Source organism: Temnothorax americanus, unplaced genomic scaffold (assembly GCF_048541705.1).
Source record: "Temnothorax americanus isolate GAGA-0224 unplaced genomic scaffold, ASM4854170v1 Scaffold43, whole genome shotgun sequence".
NCBI classification, from domain to species: domain Eukaryota; kingdom Metazoa; phylum Arthropoda; class Insecta; order Hymenoptera; family Formicidae; genus Temnothorax; species Temnothorax americanus.
Genome location: NW_027509581.1, coordinates 42212 through 55610, shown reverse-complemented (window position 1 = coordinate 55610; position 13399 = coordinate 42212). Strand labels below are relative to the sequence as shown.

Sequence of the window (13399 nt, the reverse complement as noted above, 5' to 3'; positions counted from 1 at the left end):
TCATGTCGCTACTGTCATTAGTAACTAGTAGTCGCAACATTTCGTCGGTATGACAAGTTTCATAACCTGAATAGTCATCAACTTTAACGATTAATATTTCGTTTCACTGGGTAGAGCGGCGCTTATTTCTGCCAAATTTTATCGATATCGAAGGTAAGGATTTTAAACTGTACCAGTACCGGTGTTAATTAGGACAAAATCTTGAATTATGTTTTTAAGCATTTTGTATGGGTAACCTTAATTATAAGAAAAAATCAAGTCGATATCTCATCGGGCCTAAGAGATATTGAAGAATCCATGAAAACACATTTTACCCCTTTTCACCCTGTTAAAGATCGAATTTCTAAAAATTCCTTCTTAGTGGATGCTTACATCATGGAAGGAATATACTCCCCGAATTTCATGTTTCTAGATTAAAGGGTTTGAGCTGGGCGTTGATAACCCAGACACCAAAAATATTTATGAATATTTATGATAAATATTTATAAATATTTTAAAAATTTATATTATAAAATAAATATTTCATAAAGATTTTTTATAAAGATTTTTGAATAATACAAAAATTATTACTAACAACATATAAAATATATTTTAGAAATGTATTGAAAAATATTTCTTGTATATAAACTGAAAATGTTTTTTGATATCTTTTGGCAATATGATATAAATATTTATTGTAAACATTTCGATCAATATTAGATATATCTGTGACAAATATTGTAGTATTATTTTTGGAAATATTAAAAATACATTCGATAATATTATAGATAACACTTGTTAATTCATATATGTTTTATATACATATGTTTCCTAAATGTTATATATATATATATATATAATATTTTATATATATGTGTATATTAGGGTGGCCCTTATTTTTCGACTTTTAAATTTATTCTGCGGCACCTCTCAGAATGTTTCCAATTCGCAAAATAATAATTTCCACCAAAGCTCAGCTCGATCGGATAACGGAAACCCGTGTCCCCGGATTTTTAAACATTTGAGTTCTCTTGTATTAAACTGTTTATTCCATCAACATTGGTTTTTAAAGCGTATTTTCCACAAAAATCGGCCTAAAACACTTTTCTTTTTTTAACATGTGTGTCTTGCTTTTCTGCATCGTTTGAGACCTTATACGTCTCATTTAAACAATTAGGCAAATTGTTAATAACTAAAAAATAAAAATAAATAGTTATTGGATTTATTGCTTGATCAGCTGGAAAAAATTATGTATGGGCTACAAAATTTATATAGTAGTATGTTTAGAACCAAAAAAAAAGAACAAAAATTAAAAGATTACTCTATTACTCTATAAAATAATCAGTTGTAAAACTTTAAACGCGCTTTTCTCGAAACTACAATTTTGTAGCTGGGCGCTCGCGTATCTCGGCCAATTTTTATCTGAATGGCTTGAAATTTGGACAGAATGTTTATAACAAAATGGTCTTCAGTTAAACGTACAATTTTTTATTGGACAATTAGTTTTTGAAAAACAATTAAAAAAAAAATTTTTTTCGGTTTTTCGAATTTTTTTTTAGAACTGCGCCATTTTGTTAAAGATTAATATTTAAAAAAATCCGTACGCTTAACTAAAACTACATTCGTATAGTTCAAAATGACACTAAATTTTTTTTTTTTAGACATCCCGTTCTGACGGAACATGAGCGCCCGCGCACCCACAATTTTTTTGCGGAGGTACACGGTATCACACACTAAAGGCGCAAATATTAATATTTTTCAACGATTTTTTTGCAATATATTCAATATATTTTATTTATTGTTAACTTTAGCTACATAGCCAAGAAGTGGACTTGGTTTACAAATCGCCTTAATCATTCATCCTTCCATTCATACACTACTATCCTAACTTACAAGTAACTATTGCACCTATTGATACACATTGACCTTCTATGTTTTAATCCAACCTTCTTTTTCGCTCTTTTTTCTCTAACGCTGACCGTTCTCTATATAATCTTAACAATATCTTCTCTTTGATCATGCCCATTTTATCATTCCAAAGCTTTTCTAATCTTTCTTTATTATTCTTACCTAATTCTATAAACCAATTTTTTATCGCTTCGCATTCTGATACATAATGATTCGTGTTATCTCTACCTTGTTTACAAAACATACAAATACCGCTTTCTTCTTTTAACCAATACATATTCGCGTCCTCCAAATTACCACATCTTAAGTTTACCAGAGCTCTAATAATTTCGCCTTTATCATAATTATCCATATATTCCTTCCTCAGATATTTAGGGCTACCTAAATCTCTACTTAAATTCTTATATTTCTTATTATATACCTAGAATTTAAAATACTACTTTCCTCAATTTGTCTTTGTACATCTTCATCTTTTTTACTCATTTTCTTAACTAAATCTCTTCCCTTTCTTCTTGAACCATCCACAGCCATAGTCCTCCAACCATTCCTACTAAAATATTTTGATCTTTCTCTACCATATCTATCTTTCCAATCATTTCCTTTTTTATCTAACTATAGCACATTTTAATCCATCTATTATCATCAGCTGCTCTAATTTTCTCTTCATATCTTATAGCCCTTATCCCCCACCCTATTCTTAATTTCTTTAATCCTAACTCCCTTGACATCATGTATCTTGAGGTACAAAATTTCAAATTAAAAATCCATCAAACGTAATCCAACATAATTTTTTCTAATTCTTTTCTTTCCTCCCATCCCCATATTTCCACACCATACGAAATCACACTTTTAACCAAATATTTAAACAACATCCACCTTCTACAAAAATCGTTTCTACAAATTCTTTCCCCCAAACCCCAGACCTTATTTACCGCAATCCTCCCTTTTCTGCATAAATCTTTTACATGTTCTGCATATTTTCCATTTTTGCTGAACACAAAACCCAAATATTTAAACTGCTTAACTTCTTCAATTTCTTTATTAGGTAATTAAAAATACTACAATGTTTATGGGTTAAAAATTGACGCTAATTGTTTATTTAATAAATTTTTAAATTGTGTCAGACAAAGAGGCAATTACATACTAGACTAAAAGAACATAAAAACAATATTAGATTGGATGAGTCCAAACATTCGGTTGTCTCTCACTCAGAACATATAATTAAATTTAATCATTCATTTGATTGGGACAATACATCTTAGAAATTGAACAAAATTACAAAAAAAGATAAATTTAAACAAAGACACTGAATTATTGGACGATGCCTATTCTGATATTTTGAATTTGTTATCGTAAATATCTTGTTAATAACAATGACTATTGGTTGCTGTGCCCTTGCGATGCGAATACCGTCTCAGTCACCTGTAATCCCTCGCGACGATCACATGCGTTCGGAAGACGATGGAAAGATTTCATCTTCGTTCTGGTTGTATTGACCGCTTATGTGAATCCCTTGATTAGTCTTAATTTAATATATATAATTTTACTTTGTTTCTTACGGGATTTAAAAAATAAAGTTTTATATTTGCCACTAAGTTGGTCTGCGACAAAGCAAGTTTCTCAATTACATGGTTTTCACGGACACACATGAGTCATGCAACGAAGAACACGGTTGATTCTGTATGTAATTTTGACGAATATTCGACAATGTATTCTCCGAATTCACTTTAGCCGGTATTCATAGTCGGATCTTAAGATCGTCTTAAGTACGATCTTAAGATGCTAATACGGCTCTGTGATTGGTTCATAACATCTTAAGATCGTACTTAAAACGATCTTAAATATAAGATCCGACTATGAATACCGGCCTTTGACTATTGGTCCATATTCATGGGTGAGATCTACTGTGTTTAATGTAAATTAATGTGTCAACTCTGATTTTTTTTGGATATTGATACGAGACATTTGTAATGCGTTTAATTTTTTATGGTTCTGAAGAAAGCCAAGTATAGTACGAAACGTTAACGATTGTATACTATTATTGAAATTATTAAATATATTTTTAACAACTTGTAAATACTCGAAAATTGGCTGTTTTAAATTATTTAGCTTTTGCTTAGTCAAGCGAGATTAATTTGTTATTTGATATGTTTATATTAGTGCCATATTTACTATTGAATTAAGCTTCCGAATTCAAATTCGATTTAAAACCGTAAATTGAGACTAGCCTAATAATATTTAATATATCACCATATCACCGATTTATTTTACTTTTGGCTATACAAAACTAAAAGTATTAATTGTCTGTTTGTGAAAATACGCTACTTAGCCTGAAATAATTAATTGAAATATTATCAAAATGTTTTTGCGGAAATACTATATTTTTTATACAGTATTATCTTTTGTTGCTTTTACAATAGTTATTGCGTACCAACTTGCGTCATGTACCAACTAGCCCTGGTCTCCCGTATATAGATTATTAAAGTTTTCCTTTCCGAATTAAAAAGTGAACATTACCAGAAGATGTGATTAGCTGAGATTATATCGCAGTCATAGTTTGTAGAGGTTATTACTCAGATAGCCAAATCTGCGCAATAAATTTTTGATCTTAGAAAAGCAACAAATTTCATACTGTGGGGCCCAACACAGAATTCGAACCTAAAATCTAATAAGATCGTCTATTAGCCCCCTTTGAATCTTTCAACTTTTATCTGAAACATTTTTCCAATAAACCAATACTTTTTGAGATAATTGGCCGTTCCGTAACTTTTGGTATGTATAGTATAATATGATTCCAAGCAATCGATTGAGCTTGTTAAAAATTTCGACAATCGTGCCTCCACTTAACCTCATGGTTCGTGTATAATTATACTCTTTATTTCGCTACTTGTGTCGCGTAACTCTTGGCGCGAGACTATGTCTCTTTAGTATTGATTTAATCTATTTGTTAAAAATAATAGATTTAATCGACTTTAATCTGAGAACCTGCTATTATATTATATGTACAGATTTTATTAGTAGAACACGAATTTAATATAAATGTGGTTAATGTTAATCTGTCACAATGTTCTGTTCGAATTTATTGCAAATTGCTAACATTCTGTTTACTTTGCATACCGTCCTAATATTTTCTTCACATTTACAATACATTCAAATATCTGCAAAAATTTTCGTTTTTATTTTTATTTTCCGTTTAACATTTTTCTTTATAAAATTTTGAATTTTTTGAGAAATGTCCGTGGTTGCTTTAACTTTCGTAAATGAGATATCAGGCTCAATTTTTGTTATTCTAAGAATAATTCAGAAAAAAATGTATTTGATATCAATGCACAATTCTAAAGCTAAGCAAAAGATACTAATAAAAACAAATATAATTTTGTACTACGTGACTTATAAATGCAATTAAAATCTACTTCACGAGATGATCTGCTATGATCTTATATTACGCTTTCAACACCGATGAAGCAATTACTGATATCGCGTGAACCGAATTGCCTTTCGAACGTTACAAAGCGACAAACAAATAATATCACTCAATGACCTTTTCATACCATGAGTATCCATGCCATGCGATATAGTATATTTAGATATTCCTTAGATTAGTAGAGTTTTCAGAGTTGTTTGAAATATTAAAAACTTTGAGTCTTAAATTCTTAAATCTTAAGATTAATATATTTAAATTTTTTTTGTTAGTAACTTTTTAACGAATAACGTGCGACGGCAAAACCCTTCTGAAAGTCACTCGGGGTCATGACCTTGACAACATATATCAAGGTCATTGAAATCGGTGAGGTCGCCCTTAATCCAAAGTTTTACCTTTTTTTTAACAAGCATTTCTTTGGAAACATAATTGTGGAGAAATATTTACATTAAAAAATTACATAAAAAATTTCAAATTACTAGACATCACGGCTTAACATTATACTATTACTACTACTATTACTACTATTACTACTATTATTACTATTACTATTACATTAACTCCTTGATACGCACAACTGTCAAAATATATGATAACAGCTGCTTATAAAATAAGAGCAGCGAGAGGACCAATCGGTTTCGTGGAAAAGCGACAACAATAAACTTCGATAGATTCGAGTATCGACTTTACGTGACCTTTTTTAGATATGGAAACTTTAACAAGATAGAATCATATTAATTTATTTATTATCAATTATTAATTGTGTAGTAAAATGAATGTGTTACGAGATCACCATCACAACCTACTGCTAGACATAGGTCTCCGTTTTAGGGGTATTTGTTAACCTATCATTCTGACCAATGCAGATTAGTGGATGGAGAAATGGTGGAGGTACACATGACAGTTGTCAGTTGTTATCAGTTTTACGAGATATTCTTATAAATGTACATATATCAGGGGATTTTGAAACTTTATTCGTATTGACTTGAACGTTATTCATATTTACTTTTTCTTAATTATTTTATTTTATTTATACATAGAATAATGTGGTAAACTAATTTATGTAAATAAAATATGTGAACAATAAATAAGTGAAAATACGACCGTATGTACATGATATACAATCAAATTATGAAGGAGACATTATCGGTTAAGACTGGATCTTGATTGCCTATATAATATTATTTTTGAGTGAATTTTTTCTCATATTTGTTTATATTTCTAATTTCCTTGTGTATGTTATAGTGTAATTAAATTGATATCAATTTAATTATGTGATTGTGCCGTTTTAACTTTAATTACGACTGTCGGTGTTATGTTTGAAAGTAATTGCACGTGGTTTGTCAAGAACTGTACTTTTCGAAGAATTGTACGCAAAAATTGAATAAAAAATAATATTATATAGGCAGTCAAGATTCAGTCCTGACCGATTACGGCATTTCTTTTGTAATTTAAAATATGTAATTTTATTAAAAAAAAATAAAAGTTATTTTGAAATTTCGAAGGCGAAACTGTTTTCTATCTGGGATAAAACCGTGCTAACAAGTTGTTTTTTAAATATTATTTTTTGTTTGAAATTTCTCTTCGTTATAAATGTAATATCAAAATGGCTATTTGAAACGAGTTATATTACAAGAATATTAAATTGAATATTGAACAATGTTGAATTAAATTGAGCAAACTAATTTTATTATTGTGAATGGTTCTATCATGTAATATGTATTACGTCAATCTTTTCCAATCCGTATACATACTAAAAAAGATACAAGACTATAATAAAAACTTCAGCTTTGAAGGGGTCTACGATATCGTCTCTGCTTATCATCGAACAACATTAGATATGGTTAAAGCTATCGTAATTTGATATTTGTATTTTCAAATAGTTTCTGCGTGTCCGTTGTATGTTTCATTAGCATTTCGTTGTGTTATTACAGATCGTCGAAAATGGTTATTTTAAAGTTTTACAAGGCACCTGGTTTAAAGACAGGTCAGTTGAAAAATAAATTACACAAAGTATCGCAAATCGAAGCCTCAGTGACCGATCTTGAGACCGAACTGTGTTATTACGTGGAAACACTTGAACCACTCCAGGAAGATGAAGTCCGAATATTAAAATGGATCTTGTCACCTCCTTTTAAAGGAGAATGTTTGCGAAGCGATAGTACGTTCAATGATACTGAAGACCATGCTATTGTTATTGAAATTGGCCCCAGGTAAAACTTTGCATTTCGTAATTCAGTTTTAACGTAAATTTTATTTATTTCTTTATTTTTTAAAGCGGTATACATAATTAATGTAAAGAATCTAAGCCGATGTTTAGTACTTTTTGAATTAAAAAAAAACCCTAAATTTGAGAAAGTTATAGCTTGCTAAAGTTTCTTTGATGACGGCAACTTCAAAAGATTTCGCAGTGACACTATGACGTCACAGCACATTTTCGTGTACTATATTTTCTTTAATTTTGAAGATATTGCAAAAATTCAAAAAGTTTACAAAGAAAGTATGCCATGATCTATCAGAATATACTGTTAGGTAAAAGTTGGTTAAAACCGAATTATGCTTTTTGTCTTGTTATAATTTTCTCTTCAATACCTCATTAATGTGTATCATATATTATCTTTTTATGTATTATGTTTTAAGCACAGTTGGGAAAGTTTATTTTTTTAAACATAACTTGTTACCGTTAAGCCTCTTGCACAATAGGCGATAGCGATAGCGATAGCGACAGCGACAAAGTTGCCGACAAAGGTATGGCTTTGTCGGCAACCTTGTCGCTGTCGCTATCGCTATCGCTATCGCCTATTGTGCAAGGGGCTTTACACTATTACCTACCTTTACTAAAAAGTAACGATTTATTATTTTTTCTGTTTAAATAGAAAAAAATGTTTAGAATAAAAGTTCAATGCTAAGTTAAGGTCTACAAAGTGACATAAACAAAAATTTAAAAAAATTGTATTGCACAAAAAATTGTGCAAAATTTTTTTGTTTATGTTACTTTGTAGACTTTAACTTATTATTAAACTCTTATTTTTTATAATACTTTTCTCTATCTCTTGTAGTTTAAGAGTTATACGCCAAAAAGTGGAAGCGCTCTTTTGACTTGAGGTTGAAAATTATATCTTTAAAAGGTGGTAGGACACGAATAAAGTATACCCCGTTGTTCAAGTATTGAGTCACTATATATATCCACAAAAGTTCATCCAAATCGAAAAGTTCGGGTGTCAGTTGTCGTTTGCCGATAAAAAAATAAAAAAATCATTTATATTTATCTCTGCAGAACATTAGCCAAAAATTGAAGATTAAATGCATGGAAGTTATATTATAAATAGGTTCAAAATGTAAAAAGTAACGATAAAAGTAACTGTTAAATTTGTTACCTTTATTTAAAAAAATGTAACTATGTTACAGTTATAGAAAAAAGTAATGCCGTTACCAATCCGTTTCCAAAAAAAGTACTCTAACGGCGTTACACGGTATTACAAATAATACGTTACTTCCCAACTCTGGTTTTAAGCATATACTAAATATATTACATATATATCTTTAGTATATATCGTAGATGTAATCAATGTAGAACGTATCAACGCGATTTTTTGTTATTATAGACTGAATTTCTCGACTGCATTTTCTACTAATGTAGTTTCTATATGTACAACTGTGAATTTAAATAAAATAATAAGAATAGAAGTGGCGATTAGATATCGCATCAAGCATAAAGGAAGGCTTAACAAAAAAAAAGAGAACGCTGTACGTATACCTTTTAATTTTAGTTGGATTTTTTATATTAATTTTTCTAGAAAGTTGAATTTACCTTTTCCCCTTCAACTCTCTTCTCCTTTCTGTGTCTCTCTCTTCTCTGTTTTCACTTTTCCCATCTCTCCCTTCCCCCCCTTTTTTCTCTCTGCCTCTTTCTTCCTCTCTTTCCTCAATCTCTTTTTCTCTTCTTTTTTCTATAAGATGGAGAAACAGTAGGTGTACGTGTATGCATGTATGTCTCCATAGATTATTTATTATATTATATGATATTTTGTGTTTAATGGAATATTATATGTATATGTGTATACATATGTACATTGGTTTATAGATTGTAGATGTTTTGGGAGATAAAATGACAGAATGTAGATACATAAAACCCATTGAAACATTTGATCACGGCTTTAGGCCGGAGAAATGGTTTGAGGTAGATATAATCAAAAAAGGTAGGAGAGCTTTGGAAGAAGTTAATCTGAAATTGGGTAAGTAGCAATATTTAAAACACTACCATTTTTCAATTAAACGTGAAGTGGTAAAAGCATAAATAGTACAAATATCCCACACAGCAAAATATATCACCAAGATATCTAGAAGATATCTGAATGACGAAATATCTGATTGCGCAAGATATCATGAGAATATCTCAGAGACATCTCCAAGATTATAAAAAGCCATGATAATTTTATCTCAGATATGATATCTGATTCTGCATATATATCGGATATCTATGCCTCAGTTAAAAGCAGATATGTTATATACAACCCAAATAGCAAGAAGAAAAGAAGAATTCTTTTTAAACTCTCGATTTATAAAATCGATTTTTTTCCGTATTTATTTCTCTGTTCTAAAATGATTTATGAGAGTTCAAAATAAATTCATTTTTATGTCACCAATTCTGAATCCTTCTTCAGATGTAAAAGAAGTTCTTTTCACATAAAAATTCGCAATAAATTCAAAATTATGCTTTGATACTATTCCAATATTTTGCATTTTGCCATCTCTGCACTGTATGATGTATCGGAGGTATCACGAAAAATATTGGAGCTAAGTATCTTACAAGATCGTCTTTTATCCTAGTGCGTAGGGATTTTTGCTTACGAGAAGATACTGGCACATGTAGCCGCGTCGCGGCAGCGCATGTTACTAGCGCTCGCCTGAGCGAAAATTTTTTAAGTCTCCTCGCGGGATGTTGCTTTCGCGCCGCGGTTGTTACCTCCGGCGCAGCCCCAGCAAAAGTTTTCTAAGTCCCTTCGCGGCGAGTTGCTTTCGCGCTGCGGTCGTTACCTCCGGCGCCGCCCGGTGATAATTTTCTTAAGTTCCCTCGCGGCGTGTGGCTTTCGTTGGGACGAATCCGTACGGCGTCCAAGTCCTCTCGGATTGTTTTATTGACTACGAATAAACTTGAGTTGATTTTTATAAAATATAAGAGATAACTGTGAATCGGCCATATATTCGAATGCAAATGTTGCAGAGATGACTTTTTCAAAGATATAATGTGATATTGAGTAATGATGTCTTGCAGATATTCTGTGAATATTTGAAAATAAGATATCTCAGATTTGAGATGAAATTGTAGGCATAAAGATATCTGGCTATATCTCAGATATATTTTACTGTTTGGGATATATTGTTTAAATATGTAGTAAAATGTCAACAAATAATTAACGGCGAATGCAAGTTAAGACGCGGTACGTGGTGCGCAAATAAAGAAATTAATATGTAGTTTTAAAAGTAACGAACATTTTGGCTCTTTCTTAGAGCCTGCATCTTCAGCGTTTATTGGAGACGATGGTAATACGTTTTATTTCCGCTCGACTTGAGGTGGGAGGCTCCTTTCTTGAAGGGATGTCGTATTATGCGAGATGGAAAGCACGGACAAAGTGGACATAGTTTCCACTGCAAAAGAAACGCAAAATTTAGTACAAAAGCTATTGTATAAATATAAATAAAAAACTAGCACATTGCTTTCTCATCATACAGATCTTTACCATTGCTTTTTATTTTATTTTGCTCACAAAGCTCCTCTTATGAGGAAGCTTGTATTTTATTCGGTGCATAATTATGAATATTTATTAGTTTGGTTTCCTCATACGGGAAGCTTTATGAGCGAAATAAAATAAGAGCAATGGTAGCGATCTGTATGATGAGGAAGCAATGTGCAAGTTTCTAATTTGCACATTTTTTTAAATTTTAAATTATCTTTTTATGAATTGATAGAGGGTTATATTAGTAGCATAAGTGGAGTTTTACAATTGACACAATGTCAAATCGATGTTGACTTTGGGAGTTCAGGCTACATGGTACATATATGGACTTTGCATATGGACCTTTAATCGCGTATAAAGCTGGGTCTAATCAACTAAATCTTAAAGAATTATATATAAAATAGTGGTAGAAAATACAGAAGAATATAACAGAATTATAAATAGCCTAATATCTCAAAATTGACGGAAGTTAGAGCAGCTACACGGACATTTCTAAAAAAAATTCAAAGTTTTATAAGAAAGAACACCCTTTTACCGGATTATTGTCAAATTCAATACCAACCTTCTTTTAATGATATTCTATATAAAATTACATGTATAACTTATACATGTAACTTCTTAAGCAGAAATCGATAACTTACACATTTTTTAAGCAGAAATCGGTAACCCTTTCACCGATCCTCGCAAAATTCTAAATAACCTTCTTTTAATGATACTATATAAAATTACATGTATATTTTAAAATTTAAAAATCTAACCTATATAAGTGGTAGTTTAATTTCTCCTTAACAAAATTATTATATCACAAAATTATGTTACCTAACTCAACCCAAGTGACATATTTCAAAAGAAGATGTGAAATTTTTAAATTGCGTCAATTGCAAAGAAAAAATATATATTGCTTTAAAAAATAAAGTTTAACTGGTATATATCTTTGTGTTCCCATTAAAGGATTTTCCTATTCCAACCCAAGTAATAGCTTCTTAATTATTTTTAATAAAATTATAATATTACAAAGAATCATTTTAATCGCAAAGAATTTAAGAGGTAACAGTACAAAATAAAAAAAGGGTGCAAATTACAAACTTGCTTCCTCATTATTACAGGAAGCTTATTTTATTTAATGTATAAATTTAATGTATATGAGGAAGCTTTTATTTTATTTAATGTATAATTATTAGTATTTATTTTTTTGGCTTCCTCATAGAGGAAGCTTTATGAGCAAAGGGTTCTACTTGCACACTTAAATTAAAACTATAAAGAAGCCCGATATCAATATTTGCGGAAGTTAGAGCAAATTTACCGAAATTTTTATAACTCCAGAACTAATCAACCAAATCTTAACGAATTATATATGAAATAGGGGTAGAAAAAAGACTGAAAAATATAATAAAATTAGAAATAGATCAATATCTCCAAATTTGCGGAAATTAAAGCATAAACAAACATTTCTGCAAAAATTCAAAATTTTATTAAAAAAGAATCCTTTGATTATTAGCAATTTTTATTAATTCTATATATTCTTCAGTTTTTTTTCTATCCCTATTTCATATATAATTCGTTAAGATTTGGTTGATTAGTTCTGGAGTTATAGAAATTTCGGTAAATTTGGCACATACATACACACATACACACATACACACATACATACACACATACTGACATTTTTTAAAATAGCGATTTTTTGACGTTTTAGAACATTCTGAACACATTGGCAAAAGCAACTAAAATAAAATTTTTTTTACGAAAACAAAGTTTCCTCTATGAGGAAGCAAAATTGGTAAAAAAAAATAGGTAGGGTACATATTTTTCCGGCTCCCCCGATTGATTATCACTGTCGGAGTCACAACAAAGGTTTTTACCAAGAGAGCCGCAAGAAAATATAATCAAAATTCGGAAAAGGCCCTATTGTAAAGAATTACTAAAAGTTTTTTCAAATATGACAATTTTTTGCGAAAATATGCTTATTTGAAATTATGCAAAATTTTGATATGAATTGAGTATTGTGATTTTGTTAATCAATGTAATATTTTCTTGTTAGTAGATTGACGCAAATTTGTATTGTCTCTAATAATTAGGTTACATTTTAATTGTTGTGACATTTTTAACATTATGCAGTGTGTATAAAAAGTACCGGGACGCAACAGTATATCTCGAAAAGATATAATTTTTTGAAAAAATGTTTTATACAAAAATTGTAGAGTTTTAAAAGATCTATTTACTGATCTTATCAGTGTGACTTTGTGTGATGTCGCCAAGTTCAGAATAAGGTCAACTTAAATTTTTTTAATGGGACCTCCTATTTTTTTATTGCATATTCTTGTAACCCTTATCGAGATGTTTTTAAAACACT

The 13399-nt window shown here is 30.2% G+C and overlaps 2 protein-coding genes across 9 annotated transcripts in view; one reads left to right on the top strand and one right to left on the bottom strand.

Moving 5' to 3' along the window:
- The window catches only part of Pfas (phosphoribosylformylglycinamidine synthase), a 42487-nt gene continuing 29088 nt past the window's right edge, over nt 1-13399 (top strand). For 5 of the 7 annotated variants that reach the window (XR_013258620.1, XR_013258619.1, XR_013258618.1 and 2 more), the window contains exons 1-4: nt 1646-1695; nt 7243-7521; nt 8914-9055; nt 9393-9543. Coding sequence is in view for 4 of the 7 variants with exons in the window: in XM_077416585.1 (XP_077272711.1) it covers nt 1661-1695; nt 7243-7521; nt 8914-9055; nt 9393-9543 (607 nt within the window). In the remaining 3 variants the exon portion in view is untranslated. Of the gene's footprint in view, nt 154-1645; nt 1696-7242; nt 7522-8913; nt 9056-9392; nt 9544-10856; nt 10981-13399 lie in introns of those variants that run through there. The other 2 variants (XM_077416584.1, XM_077416586.1) reach the window with 2 other exon arrangements.
- Nucleotides 10556-13399, bottom strand: part of LOC143903146 (uncharacterized) — a 38327-nt gene continuing 35483 nt past the window's right edge. The window contains exon 2 of one of the 2 annotated variants that reach the window (XM_077416590.1): nt 10556-10957. In XM_077416590.1, the coding sequence (XP_077272716.1) occupies nt 10863-10957 (95 nt within the window). In that variant the 3' untranslated portion in view covers nt 10556-10862. The remainder of the gene's footprint in view (nt 10958-13399) is intronic. The other variant, XM_077416589.1, reaches the window with a different exon arrangement.